General features: G+C 44.3%; 2 protein-coding genes across 5 annotated transcripts in view; both read right to left on the bottom strand.

Annotated features, from left to right (window-relative positions):
• DNHD1 (dynein heavy chain domain 1) overlaps positions 1-3,719 on the bottom strand; it is an 80,009-nt gene extending 76,290 nt beyond the window's left edge. For all 3 annotated transcript variants that reach the window (XM_043580517.1, XM_043580514.1, XM_043580516.1), the window contains exons 1-2: positions 3,612-3,719; positions 2,507-3,341 (exon numbers count right to left, since the gene is read on the bottom strand). In XM_043580517.1, coding sequence (XP_043436452.1) covers positions 2,507-3,341; positions 3,612-3,675 — 899 coding nt within the window. In that variant the 5' untranslated portion in view covers positions 3,676-3,719. The remainder of the gene's footprint in view (positions 1-2,506; positions 3,342-3,611) is intronic.
• On the bottom strand, positions 2,309-18,432 carry TIMM10B (translocase of inner mitochondrial membrane 10B). Of its 2 annotated transcripts, XR_006297408.1 has the most exons (6): positions 18,309-18,432; positions 18,037-18,132; positions 17,606-17,863; positions 5,726-5,798; positions 4,927-4,987; positions 2,309-4,504 (listed from the first exon to the last, which is right to left on the bottom strand). XR_006297408.1 is itself a non-coding variant. In XM_043580522.1 (3 exons), the coding sequence occupies exons 1-3, from the start codon at positions 18,363-18,365 to the stop codon at positions 17,687-17,689; spliced, it is 330 nt and encodes a 109-aa protein (XP_043436457.1). In that variant the 5' UTR covers positions 18,366-18,432; the 3' UTR covers positions 17,527-17,686. The 2 variants fall into 2 exon arrangements, 1 of the variants encoding a protein (XP_043436457.1); XM_043580522.1 differs by lacking the exons at positions 2,309-4,504; positions 4,927-4,987; positions 5,726-5,798 and having other exon boundaries at positions 17,527-17,863.
• Between the last annotated feature and the right edge of the window lies 1 nt (position 18,433).

Genomic DNA, 18,433 nt, shown 5'->3' with positions numbered 1-18,433 from the left:
TGCTTCAGTAGCATTTAATACTAACTGCTTCCCCCTCCTTGAAACTCTCCTCTTATTTCATCTCATAACCTGCAAGATATTTTGTTAATAACTTCAATCTAAACCAAAGTGCCTCTGATGTGCTTTCCCCTACATGTACACACACACGCACCCGTACACATACACACACACACAGGAGCAGCCAGAGGAAAGGCGGTATTCTCTTTATTATATAGCACTTATCACAATTTGAAATTATATTTTATTGGCATCAACTTATTTAATATTATTCCCCCAACTGAACTGTAAAACCCCAAAGAAAGAGAATGAGTGTGTCTTGTTCATGTCTGCATCTCCAGCATCTAGCAGTTCCTAATACGTACTGGGTCTCCAGTGATACTTATTGAATGAATGGATGTCTGGAGGAACAGACCTGGAGAACTTCATGCAAGCTAAGCCACATTAGCTAGGCCTCAGAGACTTATCACCAGGTCCAAAGAGAAAAGCAAAGAACTCGACCCCTTTCCAACATCTCAGTCCATTCTCACGTTAGTTATATACTCCCAGGAAACATATTCAGGGCACAGGGCAGGTCTTGGAAAAAGAAAGGATCTGCTGGGGATCTTGAAGATATGAATTGTCAGCACTGTCCCCTTCTATCAGAGCCCCAGGAGCCTACCTATCTGTCCACCATTACAGCTTTAAGATTTTAGGAAAAAATTTGACCCAGCCATAAACTTAGAGCAAAAACTGAGGAAGCCAATCCAGATTAAAGGTAAAGCTACCCTTCTTCCCAGTGAATGTGTACTAGATAAGTTGCAAAGCACTTAGAAAATCAGGCCAGACTAGTATCCAAAATCTATAAAGAAGTCACCAAACTCCACACCCGAAAAACAAATAATACAGTGAAGAAATGGGCAGAAAACATGAATAGACAGTTCTCTGAAGACATCCAGATGGCCAACAGGCACATGAAAAGATACTCAATGTCACTCCTCATCAGGGAAATACAAATCAAAACCACACTCAGATACCACCTCACACCAGTCAGAGTGGCTAAAATGAACAAATCAGGAGACTATAGATGCTGGAGAGGATGTGGAGAAACAGGAACCCTCTTGAACTGTTGGTGGGAAGGCAAACTGTTGGTGGGAGCGGTGCAGCCGCTCTGGAAAACAGTGTGGAGGTTCCTCAAAAAAATTAAAAATAGATCTACCCTATGACCCAGCAATAGCGCTGCTAGGAATTTACCCAAGGGATACAGGAGTGCTGATGAAGAGGGGCACTTGTACCCCAATGTTTATAGCAGCACTTTCAACAATAGCCAAATTATGGAAAGAGCCTAAATGTCCATCAACTGATGAATGGATAAAGCAATTGTGGTTTATATGCACAATGGAATACTACTTGGCAATGAGAAAGAATGAAATATGGCCTTTTGTAGCAACGTGGATGGAACTGGAGAGTGTTATGCTAAGTGACATAAGTCATACAGAGAAAGACAGATACCATATGTTTTCACTGTTATGTGGATCCTGAGAAACTTAACAGAAGACCATGGGGGAGGGGAAGGAAAAAAAAAGTTAGAGAGGGAGGGAGCCAAACCATAAGAGACTCTTAAAAACTGAGAATAAACTGAGGGTTGATGGGGGTAGGCGGGAGGGGAGGGTGGGTGAGGGGCACTGAGGAGGGCACCTGTTGGGAGGAGCACTGGGTGTTGTATGGAAACTAATTTGACAATAAACTTCATATTAAAAAAATAAATAAATAAAAAATTTTAAGATTAAAAAAAAAAAAAAGAAGAAAATCAGGCCAGAGGATGGCGGGGGGGCGGAATTCTAAGACTAGTGTTAAAGAACTCTCAGAAGAGGAGGTCTCTGTAGACACTCTGAAATCTTGAAAGGAGCAATGAGAGCCCGATTGGGGGAAACAATTGGCACTCAAGGGGCCAGGATACCCACACTGGCAGGGCAGGAAGAAGGCTCTGAAAAGGTCAGAATGAATGTCACATTTGCCTGAGCTGCCAACTCTAATGTGCTTTGGGGCTGGCTTAGCTCACACACAAATGTGTGGGAAGGTCCCTCAGACAAGCATTCACCTAGGAGCATCCTGAGGGAAGAACCTGTACACAACATCCAGCACCCAGCCCTAGGCAGGCCCAGAGGAGAGGGTCAGGGATTATGAAAGAGTGAGAAAAAGAACTAAAGAAGCTTCTAGCACCATCTGAGGAAGATCTGGAGACTGTGGAAACTCAAGCTGTTTTCTGATGCCTTGGCTTCCTTATAGCTGACTTTTGATTTTCATGAATTTCTGCATTGCCTGAAGGGGATTAACAGTTAGAACACTCGGTTTATTTGCAGACAAAAAGGGAGAAAGAAACAGCTACAACCAGCATAGCTTGGGGTTCAGGCTAATGCCTAAAATCAATAGGGAGCTGGCCCTAGACTTCGAAGTGATGCTGGAGGCACCCGTTAAGTTTCTTCTTTTTCCCCTCTGCTCAAAGCCCCACTCTGGATCCCTCACTTACTTAGTCTCTTTTCTTCCAACAGGCTCCTCCTCTGCATCATCAGTGTCCCTGCTTTCATACCGTACGGGGATGTCTGTGGCCAGTGCCAAGGGCAGGAGGCTAAGGCCATCTAGCCACCAGGTCTCTTTCAGGGCCACCTGGGCACCAACAATACCCAGGCTGCGCTGTAGCTCTGGCAGTGTCAGTGGTCGCAGCCATGTAGCCAACTCCTCCCCCACGTGCTGCCCACCCCAGCGGGCCTGCACAAAAGGGCAGGCTGGGTGTGGGGGCCTGTGACAGAACTTCTGCTTCTGGGAACAGCACTCAATATGTGAGGCACTCTCTAACAAAGAGGTGTCTGGGGGAAAGGCCTGCTCTATGGCATCTAGCAGGTCCAGCTGGAGCTGGGATTGGACCCAGGGTGCCCAGTGGGACAGCTGCTCCAGGAAGGGCAGCAAATCAAGGTGACCAACAAGCAGCACACGATATGGAGGCAGCAGATGCAGCACCGCATGCAGGTAGTGCCAAGCTGCAGGGCTGCCATCCCGCAGGACAGCTGAGAACAGAGTTTGGAGCTCAGCTACCAGGAGCTCCAGCGCTGTGGGCTGCTCTGACTGGCTCACTGCCTTTGGGGACTGTCTCTGTGTCCTCTGACGGTCCTGGAGCTGCTCTTCCATGTCTGGAACACAGACGGAGTGCTGAGATTCAAGGGCTTCAGGTGATGCCTCTTCAGGAGACAAGTCCGCCTTTGGCTCCGAGACCAAGAGGAGCTGGGCATTCAGCTGCTGTCGAACTGACCTTGCCCACTGTTCAGGTTCTGACTGCCAGTTCCAGGCTCCTGGCTGCTGGGTCTCACCTGCTTGGCCCAGCCCAGAACAGGGGTGAGAGAAGGGGCCTTAGGTTCTGGGCTAGGAATGTCAGGGTCTAAGGGGCTGGGGGACAGGGGAGGGGAGGGACTTAGGACAGGGAAATGGATGGAGCTGCAGGGCAGCTGCAGGGCAGAGCCAGAACAGCAGAGGACAACAGTTTCCCCAATGACTCTGGTAAGAAGCAGGCCCAAGACAAAGGCAGGGGCCCTCTCTGCACAAGAGTTCCTTCCCACCACCCAGGACACAGTCCCCCTCACCTGGTATAAGGGGTACAGGAGGCAATGGAAGGGAAGAGAGACTGATGTGCTGGTAAGGTTTCATCCCAACTGCCTGTTGGAGAAACTGGTGAACCAAGACTTGGGTCCCAAGCACAGGCTCACTCTACTCACAGCTGCCCATACAGAGAGACTGGCACATGGAGGAGTGATCACTTGCACAAACTGATGCACACTTGGAAAGGGCTCACTCAGAGAACTTTGGTAACAGCAAGGAACGTCACTGGGAGTGGAGCCCAGGGATGGCCTGAAGGGAGGAACAGGTGGTCACTCTGTGGCAACAAAGCCCCAGTCCTGTCTGAACATGGGCTGAGGGGGGCTCTTGGGAACAGAAAGCACAGACAACTACATGGTTCAGATGAGGTTGGGGGTGTGTAGAGGAAAAAGTGGCAAAGGACCAAGCTGGAAGGAGGAGGAGGAGGAGGAGGAAGAGGAGGAGGAGGAGGAGAAGGAGGAAGGGGAGGAGGAAGAGGAATAGGAGGAGGAAAAGGAAGGAGAGAGAGAAGGGGAGAAGAAGAGGGGGAGGGGCAGGGGGTCCCTGGGAGTGAGGGAGGAGGGGAACTTCCTGGGGGCAGTGGCAAGGGAGGTCTGAGGGCAAAGGGAAGAGGATTATAAGCTGGAGACTCACCCGCAGCTCCATCCCCTCCCAGCTGTTAGAACCGTTACAGGGTCCCTAAAGGCCCGAGCCTTCACCCCAGAATTCCGGAACCCTCAGAAACCGGAAAGGGGAGGAGTCAGCATCCGTGCTGGTCCGGGGTCGCACAAGGGCAGGGCGAGGGGCTAGGGCGAGGACAGGGAAGCTGAAGCACTGCGGCCCAGACCAAACCTGCTGGCTGCCCACACGCTTTGAGAATAGGTGATCAGTCTGGCTGGGTCTGAAAAAGAAATGACACGGTGATTTGGGGAAGTAGCACCCGTGAGGGCGTCGTGGGAAAGTATGATCCCTGTGCCTATTTATGCATTCTTTGAACGTCTTAGCTGGCACCAAGTACCAGCAAGTTATGTCTTTGGGACCCTACCTGCACCCCATCCACATATCCACCAACCCTACCTTACCACCTCCCCCACAAGCAAACCCCTAATAAGACAAAATCCTTGATCATAAGAAGTCCAAAATGGGGGGGTGGGAAGGTCTGACTGATTTAAGGAAAGAAGAAGGAAGGAAGGAAGGAAGGAAGGAAGGAAGGAAGGAAGGAAGGAAGGAAGGAAGAGAAAGAAAGAAAGAAAGAAAGAAAGAAAGAAAGAAAGAAAGAAAGAGAAAGAAAGAAAGAAAATTCAGCATATGACACAGTCCCACCTCTGCCCTGCAATCCAGATTTGTACGTCCATCTGCCTCCTTAATGGCTCTACTTGGATATCTGATAAATAACACAAACTTAAAATCTTAAAATGTCCAAACCAGACTTCTAACTACCACCTCCCTCCCGGTGGCAAAAAAACCTACTCCTTTCACCGCTTCCCCCAAAATGACAAGTCCATTTTTCCAGTTGCTTGGGTCAATACCTTGAAATCACCTTAGATTTCTCTTTCCATCCCTCTCTTCCCACCTCAGCCTACCTCCCATGTTGAATCCTTTGGCAAATTCTGTTGGCTATAGCTTCAAAATCTATCCAGAATCCAACAATTCCTCACCACCTTAAGTGCCACAACCTTAGTCTGTGTCACTATCACTTCTCACCTGGATTATTCCATAGCCTTCTAACTGGACTCCCTCCTTCGACCCTTGTCCCCACAATCTGTTCTTTTCAGAGCAGCCAGTGACCCTTTTCACAGGGCAGCTCTGGTCACTCCTCTGCTTAAAACGAATGCCCTATCATCTCATTCCCTCCGGTGAAAGCCAAAGTCCTACATGGCCTACAAGTTGCTATGTGATCAGCCACCTACTATCTCTCCTTCTCTCCTATTCTCTCTCCTCATCCACTCCACTCAAGCTGTGCTTGGATTACACCGAGGATGCTCCCATCTCAGAGCCTATGTATCAATTACTCTGCTTGTGTATCTATTAGGAGACATACAAGGTTTCATACAAGTTTTCTGTGCCTGTGTAACAAATTACCACAACCTAAGTAGCTTAGAAACAAATACCCGTTTAGTACCTTGTAGTTCTGCAGATCCATGTTTAGCATGGCTTGGCTGGGTTCTTTGCTCAGAGTATCAGAAACCTGAAATCTAAGAGTTGGCTGGGCTGAGTTCTCATCTGAAAGCTCTGGGGGAAAATTCTTTTCCAAGCTCATTCTTGCTGGCAGGATTCAGATCCTCACAGTTGTAAGACTAGGTCCCAATTTCCTTTCTGGCCATCAGTTGGGGACCATATTCAGGTCCTAGAGGCCACCTTCCTTCCTTGCCATGTGATTCATCCACCTTCAGGCCAGCAACCATGTCTCAAACTCTTTGCAAGCTTGGAATCTTTCTGAATCCAGCCAGAGAAATCTCCCTGCTTTTAAAAAGTCCATGTGGTTAGGTCAGACCCACCCAGATAATATTGCTTTCTTACAGTCAAGTCTGCCGTATAAGCTGTCATATTCATAGTCCTAGCGATTATGTAGGATATGCACACAGGGAGTGGGAAATTCAGGACCATCTTAAAATTCTGCCAGCCACATATGTTGTAACAACAAAAGGACCCCAAAATACAGTGGTTTAAACCATATGGAAGTTTTTTTTTCCCTCTTACATAACTGCCCAAGTATAAATACTTGAGGGCTAACGTGACAGCCTTTCAGTTGTTCTACTTTCTCCAAGAAGGTGGTCCTTGTCTTCCATGTCCAAGAGAGTTCACCACCATGCTGCTAGGTCCCATCGCAGTCCGTGGAGGAAAAATTAGGAGCCACACCCTTACTTTTTTTTATAATTTTTTTCATGTTTATTTATTTTGAGAGTGAGAGAGAGAGAGAGAGAGCGAGCAAGTAAGGGAGGGGCAGTGAGAGAGAAAGAGGGAGAATTGCAAGCAGGCCCCACAATGTCAGTGCAGAGCCTAATGCAGGGCTCAATCTTATGAACTGTGAGATAGTGACCTGAGCCAAAAATCAAGAGTTGGACACTTAACAGACTGAGCCACCCAGGCACCCAAGTAGGGGGCACACCTTTACTTTTAAGGGCACAATCTGGCAATGCACACATCACTCAAACACATGGGCACACCTAGCTGCAAGGAAAGCTGTAAAATCTGATCTTTATTTCCAGTGGCCATGTGCCCAGATAAAAGTCAAGAGTCAATTAGTAAAGAAAGAAGGAGACTATGGATACTGAGGGACAATGAGAGGCTTATACCACAAGGAGCACTCTTCCAGATGTCCCCAAGGCTTATTCCCTCATTTCAAGTCTCTGTTCAGAGACCTTATCAATGAGTTCTTTGACTATCCAGCATAAAATAACAACACTGTTCCTACCTTCCTTACCCTTTCTACCCTGCATTATTTTTCTCTACAGCACTTAGTACCATCTCATGTAAATACTTATTTGCTTACTGCCTATTTCCCTTGACCAGAAACATAAGTTCCGTGGTGGCAGAGATTTTGATTGCTCTCTGTTGCATCCCCATTCCCTGGTGCTGGCACCATGAGTAGGTGATCAGAAAATATTTATGGAACAAATGCATAAATGTATAGCAGTCTTCATTGATGAGAAAGGGGATCACCTCTGGAGTCAGACTGTCTGGATCAAAAACCTGACTGTACCACTCACTAGTTGTACGGTATTTGCCTCCATTTCAATTAAAAAAATTTTTTTTAATGTTTATTTTTGAGAGAGAGAGAGAGAGAGACAGAGTGTGAATGGGCAAGGGGTAGAGAGAGAGGGAGATACAGAATCCGAAGCAGGCCCTAGGCTCCGAGCTGTCAGCACAGAATCTAACATGGGGCTCAAACCCATGAGAGATCATGATCTGAGCCAAAGTCAGACACTTAACCAACTGAGCCACCCAGGCACCCCGTCAAAAAAATTTTTTTTAATAAAATGAAGGTAATAACAGCATTTACCTAACAGGGTTGCTGTGAGGATTAAATGAGTTAATGTACGTAAAATGCCTAGAATAAAGCTCAGTGAAGCTATGTGTTTTTGTTGTCTGTGGCACTCTACCAAGTGCTGTTTAGGTAAAGGTGGACAAGACATAATAGTGTTCAGTGAGGGCAGCAGTTCTTCCTGGAAAGGGCAAAGAAGAGTCCCAGAGTCACAGCAGGCCTTGAAATTCATGGCCCTAAAACAATGGTTTTCCAGACAGACAAGGACAGAAGAAAATCATGTTCAGTGGCCTCTACTGAACCCTCAACACTGCCTAAAAATTGAATTATAGTTTTTCTGTCAGTCTACTCTTCCATTCTGTGAAAATTCTATTTCATACTTGTACTCTTTCATCTTCCATTTTCTTGTTTTACTCTCCAATGATAACTTCATCTCCTATTAAACAAAAAATTAGATGCTGTTTCAGAGTTCTTCAGAGAAACAGAAACAATAGGATACACACACACACACACACACACACATATGTAGGTAAGTAGGTAGGTAGATAGATTTATTTTATTTTATTTTAGAGAGAGAGGGCATAAGTGAGGGGCAGAAAGAGAGGGAGGGGAGAAAGAGAGAATCCCACAAGGAGAGAGAGAGAGAATGAGAGAAGAGGGACTCACCTGAAGCAGGGCTATTTTTTTTTTTTTTTTTACCTGAAGTGGGGCTCATGCTCACCTAAAGCAGGGCTCGAACTCACTAACCCTGAGATCATGACCTAAGCTGAAGTCAGATGCTTAACTCACTAAGTCACCCAGGCGTGTCCCTAGATAGATTTATTTTAAAGAATTGGCTCACATGATTGTGGGGGCTGGCAAGTTCAAAATCTATAAGATAGGTCAGTATGCTGGAAACTCAGGCAGGAATTAATGCTGCGGTCTTTTTGTTTTGTTTTGTTTTTTTAAGTTTGTTTGTTTGTTTGTTTACTTATTTATTATTTTGAAAGAGGCAGAGACAGCATGAGCAGGGGAGGGGCAGACAGAGGGAGATTGAAAATCCCAAGCAGGCTGCACACTACCTTGTGCAGCCTGGTACACCAGTACCAGTTGCAGAGCCTGATCCAGGGCTCAAATGCACAAACTGCAAGATCATGACCTGAGCTGAAATGAAGAGTCAGACACTTAACGGACTGAGCCACCCAGGCACCCCAATGCTGCAGTCTTGAGGCAGAATTCCTTGAGAAATCTGTTTTGCTCTTATGGTCTTCAACTGATTGAATGAAACCCACCTTCATTAAGAGTAGTTTCTGTCATTTAAAGTCAACTAATTACAGATGTTAACCACATCTATCAAATACCTTCACAGCAATACCTAAATTAGTATTTGATTAAATAACTGGGCACTGTAACCTAGCCAAGTTGACACATAAAAACTATCACACATGATATTTAAAAGAAACTCTCTTAGGGCACTTGGGTGGCTCAGTTGGTCAAGCATCTGACTCTTGATTTCACCTCAGGTTCATGATCTCATGGTTTGTGGGATCGAGCCCCACATTGAGCTCTGTGCTGATACAGATGGGATTCCCTCTCCTCTCTCTCTGCCCCTCCCTTCCTCGCACATGCTCTCTCTCTCTCAAAATAAATAAATATTTTAAAAGTATATTAAAAAGAATGTTTAAAAATAAAATAAACTCTCTCAATCTCCCAGTACCAAATTAAAAAACTACTTAGATCTGCTTTATCCATCCTCCATCCTTCCTGTTACCAATGAGATGCTCCTCCTTTCTCTAAAGCCAAGCTCTAGACCTTTGCTCTGGGACTCTCTTTCTTGCCTTCACTTACTCAGCAAATAGTTATTGAGCACCAATTGTTTTAGGCACTATTTTAGGTCTTTGGTTACATCAGCATACAAAGCAATAGCATTGACAAAATTCCTAATTTATGATTTATAGAACGTAAATTCTAGTGGGAGATACAAGTAATAATAAACAAAATGAGCCCCCTTACCCATTTCACCAATGGGTGAAGGGGACCAAAAGGTAAAAATAAAAATAAATAGAACTTAGGCACAATATAATTGTAAGCCACAGGACTGGTCAATACATAGGGTATGATTTAAAACTCTCAATTTCCATAGGAATATTATTGATCTTAATCTTCACCCTTTCCAGTAGGATCACATTTAGAGAATTTATATCACTAGTCTTGGGAATGAAAATAATACTTTGAATCTGAAGGAAGAGAATTACATGCGAAAGCCCTACAATTGTTTCTATCCTAACCTAGTTTCTGTTTAGATGATAAAACAAGCCTATTCCAAAAGTCCACATTATGTCCTGTTTATGTGTGATAACAGTCCAAAATAATCTTCCAGGGGAAAAAAAAAACCAGTAATGAACACCACTGCAGGAGACAATGCCAATATAAACAATTTTGTATAATCATGGTAATATATGACCAAATTTTATAAAATCTTGATCCAGAATTAAAAAACAAAGAACAAAATGAGTAAACTACATAGTATGTGAGAAATGATAATGCCATGGAAAAACAGAGAATAAAGAGAATCAGGAATGTCTAGGGAGAGGATGGGTTGCAATGTATATATGTATGTATGTATGTATTTTGTATTGTTTTCAGGAGAATTTAGTCATCACTTACATATAACACCCAGTGCTCATCACAAGTGTCCTCCTTAATACCCATTACCTATTTAACCCATCCTGACCCACCACCCTCCATCAACCCTCAGTTTATTCTCCATGGTAAAGAGTCTCTTATGGTTGGTTTCCCTCTCCTTTTTCCCCCCTTCCCATAAGTTCATCTGTTTTGTTTCTTACATTCTAAAATTTTTTTTTTCAACGTTTATTTATTTTTGGGACAGAGAGAGACAGAGCATGAACGGGGGAGGGGCAGAGAGAGAGGGAAGCACAGAATCGGAAACAGGCTCCAGGCTCTGAGCCATCAGCCCAGAGCCTGACGCGGGGCTCGAACTCACGGACCGCGAGATGGTGACCTGGCTGAAGTCGGCCGCTTAACCGACTGCGCCACCCAGGCGCCCCTGTTTCTTAAATTCTAATATGAGTGAAATCATATGGTATTTGTCTTTCTCTGACGGACTTATTTCACTTAGTATAATACGCTCTAGCTCCATCCACATCGTTGCAAGTGGCAAGATTTCATTCCTTTTGATGGCTGAGTAATATATAGTTCTATTTTTAACTTTTTGAGGAGGCTCCATACTGTTTTCCAGAGCGGCTGTACTGCGTTGCAGTTTTAAATAATGTTATCAGAGGGGCACTTGGGTGGCTCAGTCGGTTAAGCAGCCAACTTCAGCTCAGGTCATGATCTCTTGGTTTGTGATTTTGAGCCCCACGTCGGGCTTTGTGCTGACAGCTCAGAGCCTGGAGCCTACTTTGGGTTCTGTCTCTCTCTCTGCCTCTCCTTATTCTAAGCAAAGACATGAAGGAAAGGAGGGTAGCCCTTCTCCCTGTCTTTTGCTTGATTAATTCTAACTCATCCTTCAGATCTCAGCTTCTAAATCACTGCTCTGGGAAGCTCTCTTTCATCCCCCACACAAGTTCCTACCACTGTATGTTCTCATTACAACACATATTTCTTCTTTGCAACATGCACCACAGTTGTGATTACTCATTCTATAGTGAACTTCACCATACCTGTGTTAAGTCCCAAGAGAACAAAGATTGCCTCTTTTATTCACCTCTGTATCTACAGGGCTTAACAGTGCTGGAAAACGCAGTCACTCAGATATTTGTGAATTACTGAATATATGAATGCAAGTGGGGCACACTCAGAAAAGGAAAAAGAGTCCAGAATTGGCATGATGTATCTCAGCACCACAAATAAATTGATCCTTTTATAACCAAGGGTGAGAAAATCAAAAACTGAGAAAAGGGGGTTGGAGATGAGGTAGAGAGATCACCTGAAACCTGATCACCCAAGAAAGCCTCAGTTATGAAGCTAAAGAGGCTGAAGGTCATGGAAGGCATTAAGTAGATGAGGACCATTGTTAAATTTATATTTTGCAAGAATCACTCTTGACTAATGTGGAAAACAGATCGGTGGGTATCTTCTAATAGCCATTCTCTTCTTTGTTAGTAACAGAGCTCCCATTTTTTAACTGGGTAAAAAAAATGATGAGTAAGAATAAAGTGACATCTCCCAGCTTCCCTTGTGACAAGGTCTGACCACATGACAAATTTCTGATGTGCAACTTTTAGGATGTGTCCTTAAAGGGAGGGGGGCATGCCTCTTCACCCACCCCCTCCTCCATTCTGACCCTTGGAATGTTTATGTGATAAGTAAAACTCCATCTTGAGTCACAAAGTTGAGGGTCATACCACAATACACTGATACAATAAGCAGATTGTACACTGATACACTGATACAATAAGCAGAAATCTGACGAGTATCGGTTCTCAGTTGAGTGTGATGCCACACCAGTTTTGGACTAGATTTTTACTTGAAAGAATAAAAGTTTGTAAGTCACCGTCATTTTCAGTCTGTTACGTATACCTTAGCTAAATGCTAATCAAAGCAGTCCAGGCTCAAGAAAGAAGCTGCTAGGTGATTGCTGCTGTAATCTTTAGAAGAGCTGATGAAAGTTTCACTAAGGTAGTGACAAAGGAGATGGAGAGAAAAGAAAGTGTTCAAGAAATATTTAAGCAGAACTACAATACTTAGAAAGTGAGTGAAAACTAGAATGACTGATTCACTCCAGATGGAAGCTTTCAGGTGTTGACTCATCTGTGAATATTAAGGGTAGAAGATACCAACCAGTGAGATTTTGAATGAAAAACACCTCCAAATCATTGGCAAAAGATCAAAAGTTCAATGAAGATTCATTTCTGTCTCTTCTCATATAAAGCCTTTCTCTTGATATGTAAATAGTAAACTGAGCTGGGAGGAATTTGAAAGATGTTCATTCAATATTTGCCAGGCACATATTATGTGCCATATTATGTGATAAGGATACAATGGTGAGCAATACAGACATGGGACTGTGACCTCATGAGGTATATAATTAATTACCAACTGTTAGAAGTGTTACATGCAAAAAACAAGAGCAAATATGGGAGCTGGAGTCTAGGAAGAGTTATCTGAAGAAACAGCATGTAAACTAAGTACTCAAGAATGAATAAAAGTTAACTATGTAAAGTAAGGGGGAAAGCACTGCAAGCCAGGAGATAGCAGGTGCAAAGGCCCTGAGATTGAATAGCACATGACAGGTTAGAACTGAGAAGGCAACGTGGTTAGAGCACAGAGAGGGAACAAGTGAGGTGTGGTTCAATTCAACAAACAGTGCTGACAGTCCAATGTTTGACAGCCAATAAAATAAAGCTGAGGTGGGCAAGGGCTGGATCATACAAGGCCTCACAGGTCACATGTAGAATGTGTTTTATCCTAAGAAGAATGGGAAGCTATTGCAAGGCTTTAAGTATCAGTTTGTGTTCTCTGACCTATGAATGGAGAACAGATTGGAGGGATGCAAAAGTGGACATGAGGTAAAGTAGCAATTGCAGTAACCTTGGTGGAAGATTGTGAAGACAGGGAGAAGCATACAGAATCAAGGGCTATTTAGAAATGTAAAATGCAAACTGATGGGATTTGGCAACTGAATAAGGGGATGAGTGAGGTTCCTATCTTCTGCAACTGGAGAAGTACTAGGTATAAGATGAAAATTGATGAGGAAAATATGTTGAGGTGGGGATGTTTTTAAGACACCTAAGTGGGGATGTCAATCAAGTAACTCAGAAGAGAGATCTGGGAGTCATCAGTAATTGAAGCCCGGAGTAGGGAGGAAACAATTCTAGAAAAATGTCTGAGAAAGAACAGGCCCTAGAGAAATCTTTAGATGTAAAGGCCAGAGACAGGTGAGCCTCAAAGGAGGCTATGAAGCTGCAGTGAAAGTAGCAGAACCACGACTGGAATCACAGACACCAACAAAAGACTGCTAATGATGAGGAACTAGTCAATACTACCAGATGCTATTGAGAAGTGAAGTAAACTGAGGACTGGGAAATCATCACTGAATTCAGAGATATGAAAGTCACTTGGTGAGCCAGGGTAACCTCATTAAGAAGGATTTCAATATAAAGGTTGTAGAAGTCAAAACAGAGTGGGTGGATGAATGGGAATGGAGAGCGCCGAAGTATCCAACTGTTTTTGAGAAGCTATAGAGTGGGGGAAAAAATAGGATGGTAACTGAAGGAGAAATAAGGTAGGGTGGTTTGCCTGTTACTACAGGAAGTCTTTAGCATGTTTAAACAATGGTGAGAATGTAGTAAAATAGGAAAACCGATGTTGGAGATTCCCAAAGAAGGAAGGACTAGGATTTAGGGCAGGAATAGGCATTGGCCTGAAGAGGCATGCTTGCTCTGTTTACACAGGAGGGAAAGAGAATGATGCAGATGTAGGTGGGTGACCAAGTTTTGTTGAGATTTTGTGGGAGCTCCCAACTGATAGCTTCTACTTTTACCTATGAATTAAAAAAATGTTACCTGTAGAAAACTTGAGAGAATGGTGAGGGTAATAAGAGGTTTAAGAATATTGGTTTGAAACAGTCATTGCAGGGAGAGACTAGAAAAAATCTAGTGGGATTATAGGGGCTGAGACCCCAGTTGACGCTGGTAATCATGAATTCATTGTGATGTAAATCTGCTATGTGGTGATTTCCTTGGGCTTTTAGCTGTCCAAATGCAGGCAGACAAATGTCTTATTTTATCGGATTCCAACAAAGAGATGACAGAGAAATTTAGTCTGTTCCAAGAGAGTGACTGGAATTTAAGCTGGACAGGAACAGAAAGACAGAAGGTGTTAGTGGAGAGAAGGTAGAATCAATGGCTTGAATGCTCCAGTGAAATCAAAGAATAATAGTAGAGAAATAGATCAATAAAGTGGAAGGAATACAGTCAGTGAATAAGATGCTGGTGATTGTGTTTTAAAGATGGAGCAGTTTGGGGTAATGACAACGGCCAGGACATAACTAAGGGAGTGGGTGGCTAAGATAGAGTGAAAATTATTGGAGACTGGGTCAAGGAACTTGACTGGTTCAAGCAGCCAAAATATTGAATGGACTGTCCATGTAATATTAAAGTATCAAGGGATTGATAGGAAGACCAAGGGCTAGCTATTTAGAGGAAAATAGGAGAGTGGTGGTTACTAAGAACAGTAATGAGAAACTGTAGTATAGCTGAATAGGTTCCAAGGAATCAGAATTTGCAAACAAGTTCTAAAGCTACAATGGCAAGCACATGAACGCTGTCTCCAGTATGTACATATAAGGGATAAAGCTTTAACACTTATTCTTGTGTTGTGCTTGAAACATCACATTGTTTTCGTTATGCCAATGGCTATCACTTTATGGCAAGACCGGAAGGAGATGTGACTAGAGCAGATGGATAACAGGGATAACAGGAGTAGGATTCTTCTTCCAAGTACTGAACATATTTATAAACAGAGAGGAAAGAAGAGGTTAAAAAGTTAGAGATTAAATGATGGATTAGATTGAGATACCTGTTTTTCCCCATGCCTAGGGACAGGTTGGATACAGATGAACAAGCAAAGATAAGCCTCTGCAAGTTCAAAGCCTTTAGAGCCAGACAGATTTTGTTCCTGGTCCTTCTCCAGCAAGCAGAAGTTATGTGGCATGGAAACCCAGACAATTCACAATGGAAATTTACTGGCGCAAGGATACACACGAACATCCATGCGGAAGAGTCCTCTCAGCAGCAGCAAAATATTCTAGGTCCCCATTCCCCCCATCTTGGAATTGTTACATTTACAAATGGTTTCCCCTGCACTTGTACTTTTCGAGGACAGAATTCTATTGAGTAGACATGAAGCCACTCAGTAGGGAAGTTCCTGGTCAGCAACTTCTACATTCCTAACAAAACCTTCTGTTCAAAGTATAGCAGCTAAAGAGGCAAAAAGCTGTTTGCAGCCACTTTTCTCAAGAAGTAATTATGTATAAGATGGGGTTCTGGTACATTCTGGATTCTTGCTTCTTCATCCATTAAATGGGAATAATACCTCTTAAACTTGTAGTTTTGCTATAGAGATTAAGACATATCAGTATCAGAACCCATACGAATTGGGTGGTTTAATGGATATTTTGAGGCAGCCTGGTGTAGTAAAAAGAACATGGATTTTAAAGTCAGATCTAGGGGCACCTGGGTGGATCAGTCGGTTAAGCATCTGACTCTTGATCTTGGCTCAGGTCATGATCTCATGGTTTGAGAGTTTGAGTCCCACATCAGGCTCTGCACTGACAGCACAGAGCCTGCTTGGGATTCTCTCCCTGTCTCTCTGCCCCTTCCCAACTTGTGCTCTCAAATATAAACAAACATTAAAAAAAAAAAAAAAAAAGGTTAAGTCTATATTTTAAAATAGGGTCTGCTACTAAAGAATTTCAACTTCCTGATCCACACAGGGGAGAAAAATGTCTCTTTTGTGCATGGTTATAAAGAGTTTAATTATTGCGGGAGCCAATGTCTAAGAGCTTCCATTTCCTCTGTAAAAAATAGAACATGGTCACCTGATGGGGGGTAGTTGAGGGTGAAGTGGGGGATGAGAGCAGTGAAGGTGTAAAATAATTGCCATGGTAATTATAGGAGATGAAGGGCACCTGGGTGGCTCAGTCGGTTAAGCCTCCAACTTCAGCTCAGATCATGACTTCATGGCTTGTGAGTTCAAGCCCCACATGGGGCCCTGTGCTGACCCTCAGAGCCTGAAGCTTGCTTTGGATTCTGCGTCCGTCTCTCACTCTGCTCCGTGTCTCTCTCTCTCTCACAAGAATAAATAAACATTAAAAAATTTCTTTAAAAAAAAAAAAAAAGAGAGAGATGAAACACACCACGAACTGAGAAAGGATTGATTGCCTGTTGGTAGTGAGGGCTTGGTTGAGGTTGGAGACCTTGAATATTTAGTGGCATGCATTACACAGCCGTGTTTTTCTCTAGCAGTCTGAATAGAGGACCAGAAAAGATAAAACAGTGGAATGATACAACAAGGACACAGAGGAGGCAAGAAAATGTGGTGACAGAGTGATAGGCCATTCAGGCTGGTGAATACAGAATAAATTCCACAAGGAGGGCAATAATGAGGGAAAAATGGAGAAGCTCAACATGGAAATAACAGAACAGAGACAGTGGAAACAATGTGGGATAGAGGATAGAAGAGCTGGAATTAGATTATAGACATGCAGGTAACATTAAAGAGGTCCCAAAGATTTGCATTATCCCCTTTGCCCCCCATAACTACCATCATCTACTTCTCCCTTGGGTTCTCTCCCTCAGATCTGGCTGTATTGCAGAATACGGTCCCTCAAGTTTCCCCTTTCTGACTGCTCCTGAAGACAAGCACACAGACCTTCTCTATTTAAACGCTGTACTGCTTATCCTGGGGAAGAGGGAAAATAGTAAAAAAGTAACAACTTGTGGAAATGGTTGAAGTTCCACAACACCCCAAAATTCATATAGGTTTCATCTCTGTTCTGGGACTACTGACTTCCCAAGAAGCAGTCCCTAGAAGCCCTGTGATTTCTTGATCTGTTGTCCTTAGAGATCTCCTCTTTTCCCTAAATTTAGCAGAATTTCTTCTTGAAAGATAGAGTCCATGAAAAAATAGTTATGAATGAATGCATACCTGGCTCACAAATGAGCCATTTAAGTCAGACAGACTTAAGTGAAGGACAGCTAGAAAGAGCTCTCATTTTCTCTGTCATTTGGGCAGGAACCGGCTTCCTGTTGCTATTACCAACATTAAAATTGTACCCACAGACCTTGCTTTAACCAGGCGCCGGGGAATCTTCTACACATAGAAGGCAATTTCTCCACTGCCAGGGCTGAGGCCAGCAGATATGCAATAACTGACAGAATAAAGGATGTTGCCAACAAAGTGGGCAAAGCTTCCTGCCCAGAACATAAACCAAACAGAGTAAAAGCGGGTTTATTGGCTCCAGGAAAAGGAGCAATAGTACCCAGCTCTCAGGCAATCCCTCACTCTACATACAGGCTGCATTCATCCCAAGGTCCACTGGCTCCTTCAATTTGAGGGTCCATCCAGTGCCTCCCTTCCTGGGGTTGAGGAGGGCTAGCTGCCTGATGGTGAGGTTCCAGGCTGTTCAGCAGCAACACCTGGCCCAGCTGAGGCAGCCTCGTAGTCTGCGATGCGGCGCTGTACCAGGGCAGGCATGAGTTGCACGTAAGCGGCCATGAGGCGGTGGTTGGAATGGATCAGCTTTCCAGCACAGCTGTGCAAACACGCCTCCTGGAAGGAAGACAGGGTGAAGCAGAGGCCAAAGGTGTCCTGTCGGGTCCGACTCCTTCCTTCCCATCCCTAACCTAAGGGTGAGGGTCGTAGAAAGGCCAGGGCCAGAGGCAGGGGGAGTGGCGGTTGGGAAGGATCTACGGCGCACCTCCCTACTGAGTTTCCCGCCTAACCTCCTCAGCATCCAGAGCTCGGTGGTGCAAGCTGGGCACGCAGCGCTGGAAGCAGAGTTCTGTCATCCGATTGTAGACCAACAGGAAGTCCCGCAACTAAGAGAAAAGGGGACAAAGAACTCAGCGGGAAGGGGGCAACTCAAGGCCGCATCGCCCGAGATTTCCCAGGACCCTGTGCCACAGCCCGACATTCCCAGCCCTCAGATCTCCAACCAAACGGACAAGGATGCTGGCTGAACTTATGGCCCTGCAGCGACTTAGCGCGCACTCACGTTTCTCAGCTGCTGCTGCTGCTGCTGCTGCTGCTGCTGTGGCTGCTGCGGCTCCATCGCACCACCCGCGCACCCTACGTCACTTCCCCACAGCTTCTTGGTAACGCCCCGGAAGTGATCTCTCC

This window comes from Prionailurus bengalensis, chromosome D1, assembly GCF_016509475.1.
Source record: "Prionailurus bengalensis isolate Pbe53 chromosome D1, Fcat_Pben_1.1_paternal_pri, whole genome shotgun sequence".
NCBI classification, from domain to species: Eukaryota; Metazoa; Chordata; class Mammalia; order Carnivora; family Felidae; genus Prionailurus; species Prionailurus bengalensis.
The sequence above is the reverse complement of the archived record's forward strand: the minus strand, read 5'-3'. Positions and strand labels throughout refer to the sequence as shown.